This window comes from Larus michahellis, chromosome 4 (assembly GCF_964199755.1).
Source record: "Larus michahellis chromosome 4, bLarMic1.1, whole genome shotgun sequence".
Lineage (NCBI taxonomy): Eukaryota > Metazoa > Chordata > Aves > Charadriiformes > Laridae > Larus > Larus michahellis.
Window position 1 is genome coordinate 1,187,914 of NC_133899.1, and position 14,417 is coordinate 1,202,330.

Below are 14,417 nucleotides of genomic sequence, written 5' to 3' on the forward strand. Positions count from 1 at the left end.
AAGATGCTAAACAGCAACACAGAACTTTAGATTTCACCCAGAATACCGCCATTTGGTGAGACCTGAGAAATATGTGAAAAACACATAAGGTGGGAAAAGTGTAGAAAATAAGGTATATCATAATGTTTTAAAAACAGTGAGACCATCCTCAAGAATTTTGCTAATACTTCTCGTGTTAATAATTCCTCCATATTCAGGAATAACAGCCTCAGGGGTTCTATTTTCTTGCTAGAAGTACAAAAACCAAGCTGTGTGTCTACCAGTCCTACTCTTGACATGCAAAAGCCCTCTTACAGAGACTAGCCTGAGCACTCAACTTAGTTCGGAGCCTGTTTCTCCTTTACATTGAGGAAAGCCGTGCTTCAGAAAAGAAAAACGTTTACAAAATAAGAGAGACTTAAGTATGGCAGATTTGCCTGCAAAACAAAACAAATTAGCCAAACGCAGTCCCCTCAGAAGAAAGCAAACACTGATGGTAGTAAAGACTTCTGCTTATTTACATAGACTTATATGACTGCAGTGGTAGGAACCCTGAAGTTACTCGAAGCTCTGGAACGAGAGGCAAGGCGACGGCGCTCTTCAGCCCAGGCTGCAACAACTCCCGAAGTTGCAGAGACCAGACACAGAAGCTAAGGCAGAGCGCACTGCTCAGGGCAGGATACCACCCCGTATGTGCTATTAGCGCTCTATCAAGATGAGAGGACAGCACCCCTGCATTTTAAACCTGCAGTCTAGTGGCGATGATACGATTATGACATCATTCTGAGGCCCCTCTCTCATTTTTTGAAAGGTCATGGTGATTAGGAGACGTTCCTGACAACTGGAAAAAGGCAAATGCCACACTCATCTTCCACAAGAGCAGGGGAAGGAGCCGGGGAAGGCTGGTCAACCCCGGACACCTCCGCCCTTGGAAGGATTATGAGGCAAACGCTATGGCAGGCCATTTAGTCAGAAGGTGGACAAGGACCCTCTGGCTTTGGCCGAACTTGGCTCGGCGGGGCTGTCCGCTTCCCTCAGACCCTGCCTCCTCAGACCCCCGCTGACAAGAACCAGCCCCGCAGCCGCCCCTCCTCAGGGAGGTGGGGGGGGGGGGGTGTCCATCCCGATATCTCCCCTACAGGGAGAAAGGAGACCAGCACCCCCGGAGACCCCCCAGGCGAAGGGCCTCTCACCGGCTGCCCGCCTCCCTGCTCCGCCGGCCCGCCCCTCACCTCCGGGCGGAGCGAACCGACTTCCCCAAGATGGTGCCGCGCCGCCGACAGCGGAACTCTACCTTCCCAAGATGGCGGCGGCGCATCCGTCTCCCGCGACCTCTCCAAGATGGTGTCTTGCTGACGATGACCTCTTAAAGATGGCGGCGGTGGCCCCGCCCCGAAGCGGGGTAGGCTGGGAGCCGGGCCGCGCGGCGCGGAGCGGGCCTGGTGCGGGCAGGCGGTCGGGCCGGGCTGGCGGCAGAGGGGAGGCGGGCGGTCGCCATGCCGGAGCTGGCGGTGGACCGTGTGGTGGTGCACCCGCTGGTGCTGCTCAGCGTCGTCGACCACTTCAACAGGTGGGGGCCGGGCGGGCGCGGCGGCGCCGCCGTCGCGGCGCTGAGTCACGGCCACGGGCCGGGCCGGGCCGGGCCGTGAGGGGAGCGGGGCCGTGAGGGGAGCGGCGCGCTGTGCCCCGGGGCGGGCAGATGGGGGTGGAAGGGACCCCACGCCGTGAGGGGAGCGGCGGGGCCGGGCCCGGGCCCGTCGCTCGGTGCCGAGGGCCGCGATCCCCGGGTGGCGGAGGGAGCGCGGCCTGCGGGAGCCGCCGGAACCCCCGGCCCGCCGCCGCCGCCGTTGTTTTCCTCGTCAGGAGGCGCGTGGGGAGCGATCGGGTGCTGTGAGGGGGCTCGGAAACAGCGTCCTGCACCTTAAAACACGAGCGGGGGAGAAGCGGGGCTGTCCCCTGAAGCTGCACTGAGCAGGGGGTCAGGTCATATCCTTCTAAACACCTAGTGTAATTTGTGTCTAATTTAACTTAATTGCGCCAATTGACAAGCAGTTTTAATGTTTAAAAAAAAAAAATCTGACAAGGCGAACAAGCCTGCCACTGTGAAAGCAAATCATGGATGACACCGAGCAGTTTTAAGAGCTTACTCACTTTTTTATAGCCCATTGTCCTGTGGGGAGGCTGCAGTGGTGCGTATTTTGGGTCACGTTCCCCTCGTTAGCTGCATCGGACCGTATTCTGCTTCGTTGGGTTACGAGGCTTGGTCCTGATGGCACCGAAACACCTTTTTCTAGATGTAAATTAACAATCAGTAATAAAACGATCATAACGCCTTTTCTTCTATTCCAGCGCACATACTGTTTAACTTGCGGAAATTAGCCAAAACAGCTTGTCCACTGATATCTTCTTTCCTGAATCAGGCTTTTTTGTCCTCGGAACTGACAGTCTTTTCCATTTAGAATAGGAAAAGTTGGGAATCAGAAGCGAGTCGTCGGTGTGCTGCTGGGCTCGTGGCAGAAAAAAATACTAGATGTGTCCAACAGTTTTGCAGGTGAGTTTGGGTGTCCTGCCCTTGTTCAAACCTACTGAATTATTTAATAGATTAATTGCGTTTGTGGGGGTTTTTTTAAGCCGCCCAGCCAGACCACAGATTCTTCTCTCCACAAAACAGCCTATATCAAACAAAAAATGCTAACTGCTGTCAAAAATAGACCTATTCCAGACAGTCTTGCGCTGCACCTTCCCTGTTAAATTGTGCAATCTGGAATGTTTCGGGAGCGGTGAATATTTTGCTGCATTGGACTCGCTGACCTCTGCTGAGGGATCAGCGTCTCTACATGTCATGCCGAAATCGCAGCGCTCGGCGCTGATGTAGCTGTTACATCTTGTGTAAAGATTTAATGCATGTTTTAGCTTTACATCTTTTCCTCAGATTCTGTCCGGTTAAATACTAGTTCTTTCCTTAAGTAAAGTTCTTAGTACTCTTGGAATAGTTTTCTCTTAAATACTTACATGTGATGGTAAAAGTACTCCTTGAGTGAATGGCTTTTGCTGACCTGTTTGTGTTGGATCATTTCATTCCCAGTGGGGCTACTCTGTGACAAAGCAAAACTACCTCAGTTTATATATGGAGTTTCACAGTTTATATGGAGTTCTTCTCCCAAGTGTGGACTATTTTATTTTTTTTTCTAACTTTTGGAGGAACTTTTTCTCATCTGAGTTGAAAAGAGATTTTTTTTGTCATTTTGGTAGCTTTGAAGCTATTAAAGCTATAGCTATAAAAGCTATGAAGCTTTTACTATACCAATAAATTAAAAGGCTGAGACCAGTCTTTGTTCTCAGAACTGAGCCTGTGTCCCTGTGTACCTGCTAACTGATAAACTAGTCATGTGCTCGACGGTAAATCATCCCTACTTAAAGTGCCTCGTTATGTTCTAGCAGTCTATAAAGTGCTGATGACGTGTTCTACACGGAAAACTAATTTTTCCCTAAATGGACTGCTGTTGATCACCAAGCTGTGAAGTCTGCTGGGATACTCAGTTTATCATATCGAATGTCTGCGCACACTGTTGAGTCACTTCTGTATGCGGGAGGATTCCTCTCCGATGCTTGATGTTGTCCACCGAGGGTAACCCTCAGAACGCTTTGCACTTCATTCCTCTCTTCTAAACTGTTAGTAATTATGCGACGGCCTCGGCCTGGGAGAACTGGCCGGCACTGTAGGTCACCTTGTGCAGCGTAGTGTTGCAGAACAGCTAAAACCGATTAAAGTCCGCTCTCCTTTAGCAGCCAAAGATACCCTAAAACATGCTGTTTCTATAAACATTTTCATTCTGGAAGCTGGATTCTTAAATATTGACCTTTTGTTTTATTCCCAGTACCTTTTGATGAGGACGACAAGGATGATACTGTGTGGTTTCTAGACCATGACTATCTGGAGAACATGTATGGAATGTTTAAGAAGGTCAACGGTAAGTTGAGGCGGTCGTGCAGTCAGGGATATGCTCCTGGAAACTTCCAAGACTCTGCACAGGGAAGTGAATTCATTGTGAGGTAGAGAGGTAATTGCTCACATAAGGAGCCACTCCATGCTAATTCCTTGCACAGCTTCACTTTCACTGATGGTTTTCCATGGGTTAATGTGTGCAAGTAGTTTCTGTTCTTAACACATTAATTCATACCTTGCTAGTTTTCCCAAGTGTCTTAACAGCTTTGTATCTTCAGAATAATTCAGGTTTCAAAAACGCCATCATTTCTGACGAACTTCAAAGCTTTCTCCTCTGTAACCCATTCTACGCACATGTGCCCTGAGATTAGTTTTTTATGAATGTAAACATTACAAACTCACATTTTATAAGTAATGATTCTAATTGCTCTTCACCACCTTTTTTAGAAAGTGTCTTTACTGCAGTTTGAGACTTCAGAGCTGAATGCTCAGTCATAACTTCAGTTCCTGGGAATTTTCTTATCCCTGGGACCAGCTGTCATTCTCACGATACAGTTTATGTTTCTAGAATTTTTGCATTTCTGGATGTCAGAGTTTCAAGCTGACACATCCTGATATCTGCAAAATTAATAAATCATATGAAATGTCCAGATTAGTTAAGAACCTAGGAGTAAAGTTATATATGTGATTAGTAAGCTACAATAAGTAAGTACGATTAGTAAACTGTCACTAGCCATGTCATCGTCTTGCCTACTGTAATTCATTTCCCCCTCCTTTACGCTCGTCTTCTGCATGGGTGAGATTTTCACCCTTGATTTGCTAATTCAATCTCTGCCTAAATCTTTCTGCTGTTGTCTTACCATGCGACTCTGATGTAGAATCCTTTCTGGTTTTATTCAGCTAGAGAAAGAATAGTTGGTTGGTACCACACGGGCCCGAAACTGCACAAAAACGACATCGCCATCAATGAGCTGATGAAAAGATACTGTCCTAACTCTGTAAGTCTGGCAATTTTTTTGTTTTGGTTATTTTTCCCCTCTCTCTTCCTAAATGGGTGAGCTGGGAATCCTTGGCCCCCGCATTTGTTACTGGTGATAATAGCATATGAAAGACCTGGTAGCCGTAAAGTGATTGAGGACCTCAGATCAGAGTCTTTTGAAACAGCTGTAGATGTCTTTTCTCAGTGCCTGAAGTTAACACCTCTGAGCAGCCAGCACACCATCGCTGTGCAGCAAAGAGCTGACTTAGGTACTTTTTTTCTAGTCTTTGAATGAAACCTGGTTTTCCGAAATGTTTGCTTCTTCCGTAAGGTGTTGGTGATTATTGATGTGAAGCCAAAGGACCTGGGGCTGCCCACAGAAGCTTATATTTCGGTTGAAGAAGTTCATGATGTGAGTATTTAATAGTCTCTCTGCCTTTTCCTGTGAAACGGGTTTCCATTAAAAGATGGCTGTGAGGATTTTCTGAAGGGTGCACATCGCATGGCACATAGCTGCGTTTTATCTGTGGGACGTTGCATTCACTAGTGAGGGCCTGTGACTTGCAGCCAAAATCTGCTGAAACCAGAATTTAAATCCCAGTCATAACGTAAGCCCTTGTAACTAAAGCTTTCATCCACCGATGCTCTTGGAAGAAAAGCTGTGCATTTCTGTTTGACCTAAGGAATTCCACAGCTCCGGTTGTCTGATTTAAATGCTTCTTACCTGTTTCTGTCATGTCTGTGGCCATGAAGAAAGTCACAGATTGTCACTTTGACACGTCAGCCTGTTTGCAGAGGTGGTGTGTGTAATTGCGTGCTTATTCATTTGTGCCAGTGCTGAGTAGGTAGGTCAGGCGTGAGCAACACTCACTAACGACTCGCAGCACCATGCAGACAAATAACATACAGTAGTAAGTCAGCTTTAGCTTTTCATTTGCAATTCTTTGATTTAAATTACATTCTGGATGTATGTAAAAAAAATTTGATCCTGTGCCTGTCTGAGGCCCTCAGTATGGCGAATAAGCTGCTGCAAGTATCCCAGGTCTTGTATCTGCAGGATTTGTTCTTGGTTTTGTGAATTCATGACAGTCCCAGTCGTGCTTTCTATTTACAGCTGTGTGCTGGTCCAGGTAATGGTTTTGAAAACACATGGGTAAAACTCATTCTCAGAAATTCAGCCTGTGAATCTTTCAGATCTCTTCCTTAATCACCGGTGTCTAAACTGTAATTTTAATGTGATTGGGTTTTTTTTCTGGACCTGCATATATACTTGTAACTGGCTGAGAGCAAATATCGGGATGGCAAAAGGTATCCCTAAGTGTAGTAAGGTTGTATCAGGAAAGAAATAATTATGATATTTAGTGAGACTCTCTGTTCTACCCACCAGTACGTAGGCCAGCAAAATACATTAATTGAAAATTACACAGACCACAAGAAAGAATAAATTGTTAGCAACTCTGGCCTTGTGATAGTTGGTAATGCTAATTAAATCAAGGAAAATCCAACTAGAGCCTTTCCTTTCTGATTTCTTGTGGACTGTTTATAACTACTTTGCTCAGGTCACGAATACAGTTTCTCATACTCTATCTAAAATTCTATGCTTTTAAAAGGCATTGTGATTCACTTACAAACTTCTGCCCTTAGCTGCGTACTTGAGTCCCCTGATACTCTGTTTTGCCATAATTTGCCCCGTGGCCTCTTCCTGACCCTGTAAACAGGCACCAGTTAGTCTTACGCTGTGACGTGTGGGTTGTCCCGCTGTTGGTGTGTGAGACAGCTGTACGGGGCAGTTGGCTGCACCTCTGCACCCGCAGTCAGCTGTGTGCTCGGTCTGACCGTGTCTCCTCTGTCCTCGCCCCTTGAAGGATGGCACTCCGACCTCCAAGACGTTTGAGCACGTGACCAGTGAGATCGGAGCAGAGGAGGCGGAGGAAGTTGGTGTTGAACACTTGCTACGGTAAGCGCCTTTGACATGAAAGCCTTCTTGTACGACTTAACGTAGCAGTGAACGTGATCCATCTGGCATCTCCCAGTGCCAGCTTCCCGGGGGAAGTGCACATCTTGTTAAATACGCTACTTAAATTCTAAAAACGTATTCATTTAGCAGCCTCACTTGGCATATTCACTCATTGCTCGTGAAAAGTGGGACTGCCCACGATGAGATGATGAAAACTACACATTCGTTCTATCAAAGCTGCAGATTATTGCATTGTTTGGAACTGTCCCCAGCCGCTGTGGACCTCACAGAGCAGGACTGCATGGGAGTGGTGTTGAGGGTCTGTAACTCCAGTCAAAAAGCGAGCGGTCACCCTGTACAAACCACACTGCCTTTTCACCAGTCAGAAATCCTGTTTATTCTGTCTGTCCCTCTGTTGTTACAAGTATTGTTCCAGAGAGAACATACAGGCATCACAGGGTACAACAATGATCTATTTTAGATGTACTTTGTTACATATATCAGTTTGTTTGCATTCTTTGCCTTGGAGCATTCATTTCAGTTGTACTTCAGCTGTGCTTCAGACTGCTTTTCTGTTTAAGCTGGAAAGGTCCCTGCAGTGAGCGTGCCCACCTACTAAGGAGAATGCAGAGTAACGTTCTAATGCTGATCCTTTGTTGTGCGTGTTTCAGAGATATCAAGGATACAACGGTGGGCACTCTGTCCCAGCGGATCACAAATCAGGTCCATGGCTTGAAGGGACTGAACTCCAAGCTTCTGGACATCAGGAGCTACCTAGAGAAAGTAGCCATGGGCAAGCTCCCCATCAATCACCAGATCATCTACCATCTGCAGGATGTCTTCAACCTGCTACCAGACGTCAACCTGCAAGAGTTTGTCAAGGCCTTTTATCTGAAGACCAATGACCAGATGGTGGTAGTTTATCTGGCTTCTCTTATCCGTTCTGTGGTTGCCCTGCACAACCTCATTAACAACAAGATTGCCAACAGGGATGCAGAGAAGAAAGAAGGACAGGAAAAAGAAGAAAGTAAAAAGGAGAGAAAAGACGAGAAGGAGAAAGACAAGGAGAAGAGTGATGTCAAGAAAGAGGAGAAAAAGGAGAAAAAGTAAAATGTGTAGTTTTTTTATTTGTAAATTAAAAATCTTGTAAACTAAATCACTTTGCTGGGTTCTTTTCTCTTGTTGAAGTGGTCAGTGCTCTGCATTCCTCTACTTTGGCATCTGCTTTTTGTGTTGATTAGAAGGTGGCTGGATAGATCTTCTCAAAATGGCAGCTGTCACAACAGGCAGTTACTGTAGGGTCTTGGCAATAGGCAGGGAAGAGGTAAAAGCCAGGGGGAACTTTAAATTATTTTTTTTGTTGTTTTTGTTTTTTTAGTGCAGCACTCTTCCAGTGCTCCTTCGGGGCCGTTCAGGCCAACAGCTGAGGATTTCTACCACGCACTGTGTTAGCCTTCACGCTAGGTACTTCTCTTACCCGACACTGAGATTTTACAGTGCGAGAGCTGGTTTATTAACATCAGTTCATTTTTGAGCCGAGGAGGTGCTGAGTTCTGGAAGCACCACGGAGTGAAGTGGAAGGAGGTTGTTGCTACTGCTGGCTGCTTTCTTCCAGCTGTACCTTGTGCTGAGCGGGGTTTTTCTGCTGTCTTTGCTAGCTGGCCAGTGACAGGATCAGGGTTCACTGGTTTGTTACCTGACACTATAAAAAAAAAACAAACAACCAAACAAAAAACCCCGCACTTCTGGCTCATGTGAGGCTCTGCAGGGGTGGAAACAGAGGGGAGCGAAGATGGGATCCTGCTCCGATCCTGGGGGAAGGTGGTGCATGGTGCTACCACGCTATGAACATCTTCCCTTCCTCCCATAAGGCATCAGGTCATTGCCGTCTCAGGCTCACAGTGTGTGTATGCATTTGCAGTCTTTCTTTGAGGCTAATTAATTACAATTAGCCAATTTTCATGCAACACAGACATCTGTATGTTTAATCTGGTTCCTATTTGCACAGTCCCTGGGTACCTGGTCGCCTGTCGGTGTTGCGGAGGTGGCACATGGCTGCTGTTGTGCTGTTGCACCTTCCACAGCTCTGCTGGTGACAGAACCGGCTTTGCTGCCTGCTGGCGCGGGGGCACGGAGCACCCTGCCAGCCCACGTCTTGCTCCTCAGGCTTCGTGGCTAAAACATTTGTGGTGGCACCGAAGCAGGCTGGCCTCTTGTGCTGGCACGACACCGGGGACGCACTGGGGAGCCTCCCTTGTGCAGCATCTTGGGGGCAGCCACACCTACACCCTGCCGTCCTGTGCCACATCGCTGTCCCACACCAGGACAACAGGGACAGGGAGTGCAGGTCGCTGCTCCCTGCCCTCCTGGGCCAAAGGAGCAGGATGGATGTGTGCTGCCGCACCTCCTAGGAGATGGCACAGAGGGTGACATGCCTCTCCCAGGCACCAGATGCCACCGATTCCCCTGCCACCTCCCAGGCCAGGCCCAGAGCTCCAGGTGGGCACGGCCACTGTGTCGGCGCACTCGTGCCAGGAGACTGCAAAGTGGCAGCAGCCCGCCACAGCGACTGAAGCATTTATTCTGGGACTGGGCCGGCACTGGCTGTGCCACAGCTGGCACAAGTACAGACTATTAAAAAAAAAACCAAAACAACAAAACCACAACAAACCACCCCAAACCCACACAAAGAATCAACCACCCAAAGCAGCTGCTGAAAAGCAAAGTCATGGCAAAATTACTGGATGCAGGCTGCTCCTCGGTGATATGAATAGTGGGTTTGTTTAGTTCTGCTTGTGTTGGATTTTTTTTTTTTTTACTAAACACCGCCAGCCTGTGGCCATGGGCCTCATTCACCTGATTTGGTTCCACCAATGCTGCTCTGGGTTCCACACGGTGGCACAGGGAGGCAGATCCACCCCTGGCAAAGCGTCCGGGAGACATTTTTAGCGGCGTGTGATTATAGGTTGGGTGAAGGCAGGCAGGAGTGCTGCGCCCAGCCTGACGCTCCTGGGCACTGTGCGCATGGAAAAAAATACATGTTATTTATGACGCCGCTGACAAGTTCTGGGCACCCATGGCGGCCCTTCAGCCGAGTCCCCGCACTGCAGGGCGGGACTGTCCCCCCACGCGACACACCGACCAGGGACACAGACCTCGGCAGCTGCTTATCATTTATTGCACAAGAAGTCGGCGTCGCTGAGGCAGGATGGTGCAGTACAAAACTATCCGGTTGCCGGTCAAAAGCTATTGCAGTGTCTTGTATCCATAGACTTCCTTTATGTACAGCTATGTACACCCACGCTCACACGCGTCCGTCCGTCCCCCTGTGCACGCTGGAGGGACAGCAGCGGAGGCGGCATCCAGGCAAGGGGCAGAGGCCTGATCCTGCCCTCACCCGCAGCTCCGGGAGCTCCTGCCACCAGCCCAGCCGGCGACAGAGGAAACAGAGGGAGTTTGGGCCAAACCCATGAACCAAGCAAAGCCAAATGTCATCGGAGCCCCCGAGGCTGCTGCGGAGCACCAGCTCCGAGCAACACACCACTTAAATATTAAATACAACAGCACAGGGGCCATACACTTGCAAATCAAAACACGCAATGGACATGGTCGGCCAGGCCCCAGGTTCGAGTGGACACGGGTCTGGCGTGGGAAGGGGCCATCCTGGTCCTCATGTGGTGCATCAGCCCCAGCAGCAGCGACAAGGGGTTCCGTTACCTTTGCTGGGTGCAGGATCAGGCCCAAAAGTGACCCGAGAGTCGGTTCGAGAGCCATTTCATTTACCCTCCTCACCTGCATGTATTAAAACGCCATGAAAAGGCAGAAAAGACTAAGGGCAAAAAATAGCCTGTGCCGAAACCAGATCTCAAAGTTAACTGTGCCGGCGAGGGGGGACCGGGGAGCCTCGGTGCACTGCACACTGCCTGCCAAGGCCCAGGGCTTCTCCCGTCCCCTCCGTGCCACCCCGCGCCCCTCGTGAGCTGAGCAGCGCCAGGATTTACATCCACCTCCCCGCCACACCTCGAATTTGTTTGGGGAGGGAAATGCGGACCCGTTTCCCCCGGGGCTGTGTCAGTGCAGATCTCGCACAGGAACAAGAGCAAGAGCGTCCGCAGCTGCCTGAGCACCATCCTGCGGAGAGGGCTCGGCACTGGGCTCCGCCGGCACCGGCGGGCAGGACCTCGTGTCCGGCAGCGCTCCAGGGCCCTCCCCGCCCTGGGAAAGCACCAAAGCTCCATCACTCCTGTCCAAATCCTTCCGTCTCCTCAATCGCATAAAGCAGCTTCTCCTTCAGCTGTTCGTAGCTCTTGTAGGGAGGGAGGTCCAGACGGTTAAAGCTGGAGAGACAGCAGAGGCTGTGAATAGCGCCGCAATCCCAATCCTCCTCCCCACGGCGGGGTCCCCTCCGGCCTCAGCCACGCACAGCAGCTGCAGTACGACGCACGGCCAGGAACAGCAGAGCAGCTACGTCCCACAGGAACGTGGGTGGAGGGGACGGAGGGCACCCAGGGCCCCACGCAGCCCCACAGAGACTGCCAGCGGTTGTCCCTGTGTGCTCCGAACGGGGCCAAGGAGAAATGACTTACCATGTATGGCTCCGAGGCAGCCATGTCTCTTTGCCAACTTTATCGATGCAGAATTTCTGGGGCCCGTTGCTGCCTGTTAATTATGAGCACAGCAAATCTCATTACACGACCAGGAGCTGAAAAAGAAAACCCTGCGACACGCCGTTAGCCAGCAGATCGCACCATCACCCGCCCTAATGACCCTAGAGACACATCGGGGCATAAATCCACAGCAGCAGTCACCGCCTGTTCTGACCCCTTTGCAGAGAGGATGTACAAGAAGCAAGAATGGAGAAAGCTGGAAAGCATATTCACAGCACAGAGAGACAACAGCATGGCTTCTGAGCAGGAGGGTTAAACAGCAAGTGCTAAAGCCTATTCATCCGCAGAGCCCCAGGACTGAGTGGGTCCATCCGAGAGTTTTAAAGGACCTGGCTCAGGAAGTCTGAGTCACTGAGGTCGCTTTTTAACAGATTGTGAATGCTGGAGAGGTTCCAGGGGGCTGGAAAAAAGCTAATATGCCAGCAAGAATAAATGAGTGGTCTAAGTTAGCTGGTTAGCTTGACACTGATTCCAGGAAAGTAAGGGAAAGGCTGGTAGAGGCCCCAAAAAGTAGCAAATTAAAGGATGACAGCAGAATAATGCCATGCTGTGGTTTTCTGGAAAAGGGGTTTCATCGCACAAAAATCAAAAATCAAATCTCATTCAAAATGAGATTACAAGCTGGACTGACAAAGTTAACTGCGGTGGCACCGTTCACGGCTAAGGAATTTCTCTGGGCACAGCACACCACCGGATTAATCGCCGTGCTCAGATGTTTCAGCTGCTTCACTGCCTACATGCTGCGGGCTGCCTCGCACTCTGTGACGCAGACGCAGCAGCCAGGTCCCACCCACCGGCCCCCACACATGGCTGCTGCCCCCACTCGCTTCCCCAGGACCCCCCTCCCCGAGCTGAGCACCCAGGAACACGCACCGATGAGCTCCGCGAACCCCCCGACGGGCAGGCGACAGGTCCCCGTCACAAACTGCAACAGCCGGATCCTCTTCTCGTTGTCCATCTCTTTAACCACCTACGACGAGAACGTGGCAGGAGAGTGGGATCCCCGTCACCCCCAAACCTGCAGCCCGGCCGGGCCTGGGGCACCGTCCTGCAGCACGGCTCCTGCCACGGACACACCGTGCCCTCCGGGCTCAGACACAGCCCGGGGCAGTGCAGCCCACCAGGCACGTGGTCCAGCCCTCGCCTCCAGTCCTGCGTCCTCAGGGACAAGGAGCAGCTCTGCCCAGCCTTGCCCTCCTCCAGAGACGTTTCTGACCCCTTTGTCTCCTGGCCAGACCGGAGCAGCGCCGCCTGAACTGGCGCAGCGCTATTACATGTCACCCCCTCCTGTCATCTTGCCCAAGAGCAGCAGCTATTGCTAGAAGCACGCTGACCACTAAGTGCTGCCTGCTGTCCTCAACGGCGGCGCCGGGGCCTCTGCCAGCCACAGCCAAATGCTTCCTGCTGAACACGTGCTCGCGGTTGTATTTCGTTCTTCCTGACAGCCTGGTGAGGCTGCCTGTCCCGGGACAGCCCTGCCTGCCCCGGGCCTTGGGCAGGGGACAATCCCCGGGCTGGGGAGCAGGACAGAGGCACTGCCGGTGCTGGGACTGACCTGCCAGAACCACTGGATCTGTTTGCTGTTCTTGGTGTAGTGCCGGTAGATGGTGTTCTTCTGCCAGTCGTTCATGTCGATCTCCTGCATCCCGCACAGCATCAGCTGGGGACAGGGGACGGTCAGCAGGGGGAGAGAAACGGGGCCCTACACCCACGCTTGGAAGCACTGACTCCTCCAGTGCTGAGCTGCACGAGCCGCAGGCTCCAGCACTGGGCAATGGGGGTGTCTGGGAGGAATTCCTCACCTCCAACAAGGCATTTTCTTGCTAACGGACCCAACGAGCCACCCCACAGACCCCACCACCTGGGGCAGGAGTACCCCCATGAGCAGAGGCGAGGGACAGAGGGCGTGAGCAGAGCCTGCGCGCTCTGCCGTCACCCACGTGCCATTCTTGGGGCAGCCTGTGGAAGGGCGGGAAGGATCAGTATCTCCGTGTCCCCACCCCAGCACAGGCACCAGCTCACCTCCAGCTCCTTCTCGTCAAAGTACCGCAGCCACTCCAGCGGCACCACCTCGTTGAAGCCGTCCAGGAAAGCCTTGGTCTGCTCCTCCACGCCCCGTGTGAACCTCCAGTCTGTCAGCAGCCTGGGAAGGCAGACGGCAGTCGGCAGACAGCCAGCGCCGCTGGCCCGGCACAGGGAACCCCTGCCATCCCTCCCGCCGGCAGGGAGGGCCCTGGGAGCCAAAGGGGTGTGTGGGGAGGGGGAGAGGGGCTCCTGCAAATCACCAGGGCTCCCCTCAGTTCCCACTAGAGGGTTTCTTCCACCTCCGAACCCAAGAGCAGCAGACAGCGCCGAGCACAGACCAGCAGCTGTCGGGGGAACGAGGGGTGCAAACCACGTCCCCTGGCCAGAGCCTACCATCAGCAGGGGGAGTTGGCCCTGGCAGCCCCCAGGCAGCCCAGCCGTGGACAGGCAGGGTGAGCAGCCACGGGACAGGGAGAGAAGTCTCACCCTCTCTCCCCTCTCCTCTTTCCTGAAAGTACTGGCAACTGCCCAGCCAGCAGCAAGCCAGACCGCAGCAGAGCTCAGCCGACCGCGCCAGCCCATACTTGTCACAGGCCACGTAGCCCAGGGAAGCGGCCACGTCCCAAACCCCATGTTCCCACCCAGAACTGCCCTGCAGCCAGTGGGGGTAGGCGCCCGGCAGGGGCCTTGAGACAGCCACTCACATGATGTACTCCTCCTTGTTCTCCTCTGTCACCCGGATGCTCTCGCCACCCTCCTTCAGCTCGTGGGTGGTCACCTTGCCCAGGATCTCCATGTCCTGGATGAAGTACAGCTCCAGGCCACACTCCTCCAGGCTGTTCTCCCTGTAGGAGGACACTGGGA

The 14,417-nt window shown here is 51.8% G+C and overlaps 2 protein-coding genes across 3 annotated transcripts in view; one reads left to right on the forward strand and one right to left on the reverse strand.

Moving 5' to 3' along the window:
* Positions 1-1,358: 1,358 nt before the first annotated feature.
* Positions 1,359-8,017, forward strand: PSMD7 (proteasome 26S subunit, non-ATPase 7). The gene is made up of 7 exons (XM_074582614.1): positions 1,359-1,549; positions 2,439-2,530; positions 3,858-3,950; positions 4,826-4,923; positions 5,236-5,316; positions 6,770-6,861; positions 7,533-8,017. Exons 1-7 carry the CDS (start codon positions 1,476-1,478, stop codon positions 7,969-7,971), a joined length of 969 nt encoding a protein of 322 aa, XP_074438715.1. The 5' UTR covers positions 1,359-1,475; the 3' UTR covers positions 7,972-8,017.
* Positions 8,018-10,017: 2,000 nt separating this feature from the next.
* WWP2 (WW domain containing E3 ubiquitin protein ligase 2) overlaps positions 10,018-14,417 on the reverse strand; it is a 43,417-nt gene continuing 39,017 nt past the window's right edge. For both annotated transcript variants that reach the window (XM_074582611.1, XM_074582610.1), the window contains exons 19-24: positions 14,258-14,398; positions 13,551-13,671; positions 13,084-13,188; positions 12,402-12,498; positions 11,448-11,520; positions 10,018-11,198 (exon numbers count right to left, since the gene is read on the reverse strand). In XM_074582611.1, coding sequence (XP_074438712.1) covers positions 11,099-11,198; positions 11,448-11,520; positions 12,402-12,498; positions 13,084-13,188; positions 13,551-13,671; positions 14,258-14,398 — 637 coding nt within the window. In that variant the 3' untranslated portion in view covers positions 10,018-11,098. The remainder of the gene's footprint in view (positions 11,199-11,447; positions 11,521-12,401; positions 12,499-13,083; positions 13,189-13,550; positions 13,672-14,257; positions 14,399-14,417) is intronic.

Excerpts from the sequence above, each read along its gene's own strand:
- PSMD7 (XM_074582614.1), top strand. The coding sequence starts at position 1,476 with ATGCCGGAGCTGGCGGTGGACCGTGTGGTGGTGCACCCGCTGGTGCTG. Across the intron at positions 2,531-3,857 it reads TGTGTCCAACAGTTTTGCAG|TACCTTTTGATGAGGACGAC; the intron begins GTGAGTTTGGGT and ends TTTTATTCCCAG. Across the intron at positions 5,317-6,769 it reads CGGTTGAAGAAGTTCATGAT|GATGGCACTCCGACCTCCAA; the intron begins GTGAGTATTTAA and ends CGCCCCTTGAAG.